This window comes from Orycteropus afer, unplaced genomic scaffold (genome assembly GCF_000298275.1).
Source record: "Orycteropus afer afer isolate SDZICR_OR568_19922 unplaced genomic scaffold, OryAfe1.0 scaffold00104, whole genome shotgun sequence".
NCBI classification, from domain to species: domain Eukaryota; kingdom Metazoa; phylum Chordata; class Mammalia; order Tubulidentata; family Orycteropodidae; genus Orycteropus; species Orycteropus afer.
In genome coordinates this window covers 10,008,537-10,017,873 of record NW_006921691.1, presented here as the reverse complement: position 1 = coordinate 10,017,873, position 9,337 = coordinate 10,008,537, and the positions used below count along the sequence as shown (strand labels likewise).

Here is a 9,337-nt window from a genome sequence, read left to right as displayed (position 1 = left end):
AGTTCTACTACCTGTTTTTCCTCAGAAAGGTTTCTTAGTTCTTTATTTTGGTCCCGTGCTTCCACTATTTTATTCTGTTTCTTTGTTTGAACTGAAGTTGTCTGTTTTCTCTGAAACATCTGAAGTTGTTTTTATTTGTTGGTTATATGTTAGTTTTTTCATCCTGGATTTTTGTCTTGTTTTTTCTTTGGTATGGCTGAATGTGTGTGTGGGGGTAGGCATGCTTCTTTGGTTATTAGCTTGGCTGTACTGGGGCACTGCCCAGCTGTCTCTGGGTTGATGGAATAATTGGTAGGAATAGATGTGGGTGTCCATTTGTCATAAAGAGGAGATACAAGTGTGATGAGCAGGTGTTGCCCACCATCTGTTATTGATCCAGTGGCATAGGAGCTGGTGGTGGTGGTTGTCTATTGGGTGAGGTGGTCATTATAGTAGTTATGTATGGCGGTTAAGTTTGTGTGTCAACTTGGCTAGGCCTGGCTTAGTGGTTGGGCAGCTAAAGGTAGTTATTCTCCATGATGAGACTGGCAATCAGCTCCATGGTGGGATCTACTACAAGGAGATGAGTAGCTGCCCTTGGGATGTGGTCTGCTTCCTGTATATAAGGAAAAGCTTTGGGGTATGGTCTCTAGCTTATGGCATGCTTGGATCCTGCATGTAGCCATGTTGTTGTTCAGCAGCCTGCCATACTCTGCCGACCTTGGGACTTACAATGGACTTGAATTAATGGCCTACCGTGTGGTTGGTAACTTCGGGACTGTGCCTTTTTACTTGTCAACCCTGGGTTTGCCAGCCTCAGCAGCCAGCAGCTGTCTGAATGAAGAAATACCTCTAGCTCCAGTGGGCTGGGAGTAGGAGGCAGAGCTGGACCCCAAGGTTGAGGGGCTTTCACCCATCCCCTAGAGCCTGGCACTTTGAACTCAGTTTTAAAGCCTCTAAATTGTGAAAGAATGAACTCCTGTTTGTTAAGGCCATCCCATTTTTGGTTTATTTCTGTCAGAGAGGCACGAGGTAACCAGAACAGGTAAAGTGGTCATTATAATAGATATGTGTGGCGGTTAAATTTGTGTGTCAATTTGGCTAGGCCTGGTTGAGTGGCTGGGCAGCTGAAGGTAGTTATTCCCCATGAGGAGACTGGCAATCAACTCCATGGTGGGGTCTACCACAAACAGCTGAGTAGCTGCTTTAGGGATGTGGTCTGTTTCCCATATATAAGCAGCAGCTTTGGGAATGGTGTCTAGCTTATGGCATGCTTGAACCCTGCATGTAGCTGTGTTGTTGTTCAGCAGCCATGCTCTGCCAACCTTGGGACTTTCAATGGACTTGAATTAAAGGTCTGCCATGTGGTTTGGTAACATCAGGACTACGGCATTTTATTTGTTGACCTTGGGCTTGTTAGCCTCAGCAGCCAGTAGCTGCCCAAGTGAAGAGATGCCTCTAGCTTCAGTGGGCCTGGAACAAGAGGCAGAACTGAAGCCCAAGGTCGAGGGGCTTCCACATAGCCCCTAGAGCCTGGTACTTTGAACTCAGACTTAAAGCCTCCAAAGTTGTAAGACAGTAAACTGTTTGGTCAAGCCATCCCATTTGTGGTATATTCTTGTCAGAGCAGTACTAGGTAACCAGAACAACATGGCTAACTAGTAATTATCCTTCTCCCTTTGGATAGAAAAGGAAAGGAAAAAAAGAGAAAACAAAACAACAACCCAAGAAGAGGAGAAGAAAAATAAAGAAAAAGTAGAGGGAAAAAAAAGGGGGGTGGGTGGGTGAGAAGATGGTAAAAATGAAAGAGGAGGAGGAAGAAGATGGAGAAATGAACAAGTGAAAATGAAGAAAAATGGGGAAAAGAAACATGGGGAAATAAGGACGCTTGTTGTTGTTAAGTGCAGTGGAGTTGGACCCCACTCATAGTGACGCCTCCTTGGGTTTCTGAGACCAGTGTCTCTACAGAAGTAGATTGTCCAATCTTCCTTCCAAGGAGTGGCTGGTGGGTTTGAACTGCCAGCCTTCTGGTTAGCAGTCAAGTGCCTTAGGCACTAAGCTACCAGAGCTCCTAAGGAGAGGGATTTTTGTAGTTATGTCACCTGGTGGCCCTAAAAACAGGCAGTTGTGATGCAAGCTGCTGATCCACTGGGGCATGTGCTTATAGAGATGAAAGGAACTTGGTGTGATTTAGGCACCTCCAAGAGAGAAGGCTGCAGGTGTGTGCCTCTTGTGTTCAGCGTGAGAGAGATCATCCAGTCATGCAAGCACAGGAAAAGGGAGCCACAGCCCATGGGTCAGTCTCTTTGGAGTGGGTTGCTGAGGGTGGCTAGGCTGCAGAGGAGGTGGTCACAGGATCCAGGTGGGACTTCCCTATCTACAGGCTTGGTGGTGATGGGGAGAGGTTTCACTTCTAGTCACAGAGATCTGTCATCATTAGAGCAGATAATACAGCTCTGCAGTTGAAATTCACTGGCATTGGTCTGGCACCCTCCTGGGCACAAATAGCCATTTATCCAGCTCCTGACTGGACTCAAGTGAAGCTAATCCTGAGGTTAGCTTCTTCAGCTGCCCCAACACAGGCCTTTCCCCTCATAGAGGTGGGAGGTGTCTGGCTTGAGTGGGAACCTCTGAGAGAGGAGGGTATAGAGCTGTACCACTTGTATTCAGTGTGAGAAAGATCTGGCAGTGACTCAGGCACTAGGTACGTGAGCTTCAGCCTTTGGCTTTGTCAGAGACAAGTTGTTGGGGGTTGCTGGGCTGCTGTGGGGAAGGTCATGGATCTGGGTGAAGGTGGGGCTTCTGTAGCTGCCAGATTGGTGGAAGCAGAACAACTATATACCCCTAGGCGCTGGAAGGTGTAGTCCTCCAGTTGCAATTCACTGGCATGGGTCTGGCACCTTTCTGGGTGCACATAGCCATTTATCCAGCTCTTTCCCAGATTCAGTCAAGTGAGAGGCCACCCTCAGTCTAGCGTCTCCAACCACCCCAACACAGGCTTTTCTCCTTGTGTAGGTCCCTCAGCCCAAATGACTGATGTCTACTCGTGGTGAGTTATTTCATTCCATTTCTCTGGCTCCCTCCTTGCCCTACAGCCACCTGTGCCACTGTAACTCTGACCTATTTCCCCGCAGGTCTCCATACTCCTGCTCATCTTCTCACCTTGAATTGCTCCCAATCTGTTTACACTCTGTCTTTATTATTGTGTGGATTTCATGAAATTGTTTCCTTCTCATGTTCATCTGATGCCTCTACCCTTAAAATGGCAACACTTCAGCCAGTCCCAGAATTTTTTCTTTCCCCAGTCAGTGACCTCACTCTGTCTCTCTCTCCAATCAGTGCTCAATCTAATTCTTTATCTTCTCCTCTGATGCTCAGAGTTCCAGGATCGTTATTTGTCTTTTTGTCAATCAGTTTCCTGGGTCTTGGTTGTAGAGGGACTGGGCAGTGTGTGTTAGCAGGATGGCATCTTGTCTCTGCTTCTTCTTTTAGTGGTGGTATCAGTTCTTGTAGAGGCAACAAACCTAACCCAACCAGTTGCTGTTGAGTTGACTCACAATGACCCCATGTGTGTCAGAGTAGAACAATGCTCCACGGTGTTTTCAATGGCTGAATTTTTGGAAGCAGATTACTAAGCCTTTCTTCCTAAATTAGGTTTTTTTTTTTTTTCTGATAGAGAAAAGCCAGTTGATAAAGAAACCCCAGCTGCTATGCACTTCATGTTTGTCTGCTTCACAGTAACTTCTGAAAGGCATTGTTGGATTTTAGTTAAATTTGGTTCTCTAATGAATAGTCTTAAGAACTAAATCTTAAGTTTGATTTAAGAATTTGACATATTAGCTTGGAAAAAGTCATCCATTAACAATTTCCAAACAAATATTTCAAAATATATTTTAACGGACTATCAATGAAATACGACATGCCAACTTAAAGCATATTACTGAATAGTTACATGCCTCCCATAATCTTACTTCAGTTTCCTGATCTCAAAGATGAAGATGCAGATTAGATGGTCTTCAAGTGTGTCAATGCCACACTTTGAAATTATCTCTTAAGTATCAAGATTTTCAAATACATCCTTTCGAGGGTGTATAATGTATCAGGAAGTAAGGCTTGGTTAAATCATGGATCTAATTCTATTTAATATTTTGGGAAATGCCCAAATTCCACTTTTAGGGAGGACTCCTTAATCAACATTTCTTCCAAGTTGCTATCTACATTCATCACTGGGCTTCTTAGTGAAATGTATTGCCAACAGTTGGATCTGAAGGTGCCAAGTCTATGAAAGCAGTGAATTATCAATTCAGATACTGGCCCAAAGGTCTTTTTTTGCACAGTTGAAAAGCTGATCCTAAAATTAATATGGAATTGCAAGGGACCCCAAACAGCCAGAATTAAGAGAAAAGAAGAACAAAATAGAAAGACTTACATTTATTGATTTCAAAGCTTACTACAAAGCTACAGTAATCAAAACTGTATTGTGCTGGCATATATACAGACATATAGATCAGTGGAATATAGAGTCCCGATATAAACCCATATATATATGGCCACTGATTTTCAGTAAGGATGTCAAGACAATTCAGTGGGGTAAAGGACAGTCTTTTCAACAAATGGTTTTGGATAACTGGATATCCACATGAAAAAGAGTGAAGCTGGATCTCTTCCTCATACCATGTTAAAAAAATTAATTCAAAATGAATCACAGATCTCAATGTAAAAGCCAATACTATTAAACACTTAGAAGAAGAGTAAGTCTCATGATCTTTGACTGGACAGTGGTTTCTTAGATATGACATCAAAAGCACAATGACCAAAGGGAAAAAAACTGGACTTCGTGGATATTAAAAACTTTTGTGCATCAAAGGATATCATCTAGTGAGTGAAAAGACAAATCACAGAATGGGAAAAAATATTTGTGAATCATATATCTGGTAAGGGTCTGTTGTTGTTATTGTTATGTGCCGTGGAGTCAGACCTAACTCATAGCGACCCTCCTTGGGTTTCTGAGGCGATATCACTGGCAAGTTGATTGCCCAACTTTCCTTCCGAGGAGTGGCTGGTAGGTTTGAACCACCAGCCTTCTGATTAGCTAAGCACTATGCTACTCAAAATACATAAAGAACTCTTAAAACTTATCAACAAAAGACAAACAATCTAATTTAAAAATGGGCAAAGGCTCTGAATAGATATTTCTCTAAAGAAGATATACAAATGCACAACAAGTATATGAAAAGATGCTTAATGTAATTACTGTTGTTAGGTGCCGTCGAATTGATTTTCAATTCATAGTGAACCCATAGGGTTTTTTAGGCTATAATCTTTATAGGAGTATATTACCAGGTTCTTTGCCTGCAGAGCCACTGGGTGGGTTTGAACCACCAACCATTGGGTTAGCAGCTAAGTGCTTATCTGTTGCACCACTAGGGAAATGAAAATAAAAACCACAATGAGATATACTTAATATGCACTAGGATGGCTAGAGTTAAAAAAAAAAGATGGGACAATAAGTGTCACTGAGGATGAAGAGGAGAAATTGGAATCCTCATATATTGTTAGTAGGAATGTAAACTAGTGCAACCACTGTGGGAAAGTTTGGGAGTTCCTCAATAAATTAAAGCCAGAATTTGTATATAAAAACCAACCAAACGAAACACACTGCCATCGAGTCAATTCTGACTCATAGCGACTATAGGACAGAGTAGAATTTCACCACTGGGTTTCCAAGGCTGTAAATCTTTACGGAAGCAGACTGCCTCATCATTCTCCTGTGGAACCGCTGGTGGGTTCAAACCTCCAAACTTTTGGTTAGCAGCCTAACGCTTTGACCACTATACTACCTGAGCTCCTAGAATTAGTATGTTGTTGTTGTCGTTGTTGTTATGTGCCATTGAGTTGGACCTGACTCACAGTGACCCCTCCTTGGGTTTTCAAGGCAGTATCACTATGGAAGTAGATTGCCCAACCTTCCTTCCAAGGAGTGGCTGGTGGGTTTAAACTGCCAGCCTTCTGGTTAGCAGTCAAGTGCCTTAGGCACTATGCTACCAGAGTTCCTAGTATAGGACTCAGCAATTCCACTCCTAGGTATATTTCAAAAAGAATAGAAAACCATCATTCCAATAAAAGCCTATACATGGCTACCAGTTTACCTTTGGGATGGTCAAAATGTTACGGAATTAGATAGTGGTGATGGTTGTACAGCACTGTGAATGTAGTAAATGCCAATGCACCATATGCTTTTAAAATGGTTTAAATGGTCATTTTTATGTTATGTGTATTTTACCACAATAAAAACAAACACAACAAAAAACACAGGCTGGCTCTGTTTAGTATGGTGATTAAAGGAGTAAACAGAGTTTGTTTCCAGCATGTACTGGTTAGCTGGGAGAAACCCATGCAAGGGCTGAGGCCAGGTGAACAGGGAAATGTATCAGGTTTTCCTGGCTAAGACACCTCTCTTCCCAACATACTCGACTTTATATGTGAATTCCAAAACTTCACAGAACTATGGAGACCCATGTTCAGAAATTAGTATAAATCTGAATATGATATTCCAGTTATTTGATATTTTAGACTAACCAAATTTTGGTTGCCATTCATTAATGCAGACATTTGAGCCGATTGCATTTAGTAAATGACGTTCAAATAACAGACAAAACCAATTATAAAAAAATTTCCTCTCATTACTTCTATTGATAAAGCTTATGAGCTCATAGGCTACTTAGCCTAATTTAATCTGCATGGTGGAAGCACACAATCTGTATTTCCATTTACCTTTATAATTGGAACCACTCCTCGGAAGGAAGGTTGGGCAATCTACTTCCATAGTGATACCACCTTGGAAACCCAAGGAGGGGTTGCTATGAGTTGGGTGTGACTCGACAGCACATAACAAGAACAACACCAACACCAACAGAGGAACCCACGGAACAGATCTCATGGTTTTCCTCCCTTTCTCTGTTGCCCTGCCCTGGACCGTTGGAGGGCAAGTACACCAGCAGCTTTGTGAGGCCAAGGATGTGTACCTGTCCTGCAGTTCAGGCTCTGTCCTACAGCTGAGCATTGCTTTCCACAACTAGAGTTCAAAACACTGGACGGTAAGGGCTGTTTCTGTTTTGCTCGTAACTGTTTCCCAGCATCAAGCCTAGTGTCTTGAACATAAAGCAGGTGCTTGAACCTTTGCTGGACGAATGAGGGAGCATTACGACGATCTGAGGACAAAATAAGCAAACTGAATAGAAGAAGCACAAAGCACAACATAGTACAGAGAGTAAGCTCTTTGTGCTGTTTTCATGGGTGACTGAATGAGTACCTGGGAAAAATCAACTGGAAATGACTCTTGTCTGAAGCATTCAGTGGCAAGACAGAAAAATCTTGTCACAAATAAAAACATCACAATGTAGGAGAGGTAGCCTGAAAGTAATGTATCATTTAAACACATATTTATTTTCTGTTGTCCCCATTTCCCACTTCCATTCTCCACCTCCTCCCAATATATAACTGCTCTAATGTGTTTAATAGGCATCCTTTTGTTTACATGAGTTCCTGTAAACTCTTTATTGTTTGGTAAGCATGTGTGTTTGATTTATGATGTTTTGATATATGGTGTTGCATTGTGAATCTTGGTTGCACAGAAATACAACCAGAATGTTCCTGAGAAGCTAGGATGGTGAGGCGTCAACTTGCTTACTTTGGCCATCTCATCAGGAAAGATCAATCACTAGAAAAGGACATCATGGTTGGTAAAGCAGACAGCCAAGGGAAACCATCAGTGAGATGGACTGACACAACCACAACAATGGACTCAGATACACCAACGATCATGGAGATGGCTCAGGACCTGGCAACGTTAGTTCTGTTATACTTAAGGTCCCCATGAGTTGAAGCTGACTTGATGGCAACTAACAACAACAACAAAACAACAACATCATCATCATCATCATCATGGATTTCTTAATCTGTGTGTAAAGAACTCATGGGGGAATTTCTATGTGGTCTTGATGGAAAAAATGCAGTATTAATTAAAAGTGTAAGTACCTCATTTAAAATTTTTTGAGACAGGATGTAGGGTATAAAGCCAAAGCCTGTAAACAAACTCAAAAACCAAAACCCACTGCCACTGAGTCAGATTCTACTCATAACTACCCCTCGTTGGGTTTCCAAGGCAGTATTCCTACAGAAGTAGACTGCCCAATCTTCCTTCTGAGGAGTGGCTGGTGGGTTTGAACTGCCAGGCCTCTGGTTAGCAGTCAAATGCCTTAGGCACTATGTCACCAGAGCTCCCAAACAAACTCAGGGTTAGTTTAATAGGAAAGAATGCCAATAAATCAGAAATATCATCATATCTTATCATGTGTGTACCTTTTACATTATCATTTTATACCAAAATCAAACTTGATTCAAATTATTTCCTCATTAACCTCTGACCACTCTAAACACAATCTCCATTCAATCACATCTGGACTTTTACAGGCTGAGTTAATCACTTCATCTCTTAAAGGAAAGGAATCAAACTATTATATGGAGCACTCAAAAAGACCAGCTTTATAAACTATTGTAATATTCAGTACTCTCTTAAGTCATGAAGAATCTATTAGCTTTTTTTTTGGTTAGATGTTTGAGGGACAAACAATGTATTTTAATATTGAAATATGTTAAAATCAATTATTTGGGAATTTAGCCTTTTTTGAATTAAGACGTGGAATTGGAGCATGTGGTCTTTAGGTCCCAAACTTACTTTATCATGAGGCTTTGGCCGTCTATAGCTTCACCATCCTGTAAGTCATACTTGCTTGTCAAGGACAGGGAGATCTCAGTCTTTGAGAGTTGACTTAGAGTATTTTCCTTGTTAGGGTCATTGCGGTCAACAGCTCCTTCCCCTGTAAAAACAAACAAACAAACAAACAAACAAACAAAAAACAGGAGCAAAATTTTTCCAATTCCTTCACTGTGATGACAGCGTGCAAAAAGGACAAGGAGGCCACATATTCTGAACTCCTAGAACCCCACAAGAGGAAGGCAGAATCACCATTAATAGCCCAAGGCCTATTACTGCAAGGCCAGACATGCTGCCTCCCTCCAGCCCTTTCACCAACTGTTCCTCCCAAAGCACCACAACCTCTCTCCTGGGTTCGATAATTTGCTGCAGTGGCCACACAGAACTCACAGGGGGTTTATTAGGGAAGCACCAGGCTACAATTCAAGTTCAGGAAAAACGCTCAGTCTCTCTCCCAGCCAGCTGTCTCTCAGCCAAGTCTCTCACAGTCTCTCTCCCAGCAGTGCATGTCCTTCCATGTCTTACTCAGCAACGCGTGTCTCTTGCGTCTCTTTCCCAGCAGCACATGTCTCTTTCAGTAGC

The 9,337-nt window shown here is 42.2% G+C and overlaps 1 protein-coding gene across 1 annotated transcript in view; it reads right to left on the bottom strand.

Annotated features, from left to right (window-relative positions):
• IQGAP2 (IQ motif containing GTPase activating protein 2) overlaps window positions 1–9,337 on the bottom strand; it is a 439,708-nt gene that overhangs the window by 34,985 nt on the left and 395,386 nt on the right. Inside the window, exon 30 of the mRNA XM_042781321.1 lies at window positions 8,717–8,858. Coding sequence (XP_042637255.1) covers window positions 8,717–8,858 — 142 coding nt within the window. The remainder of the gene's footprint in view (window positions 1–8,716; window positions 8,859–9,337) is intronic.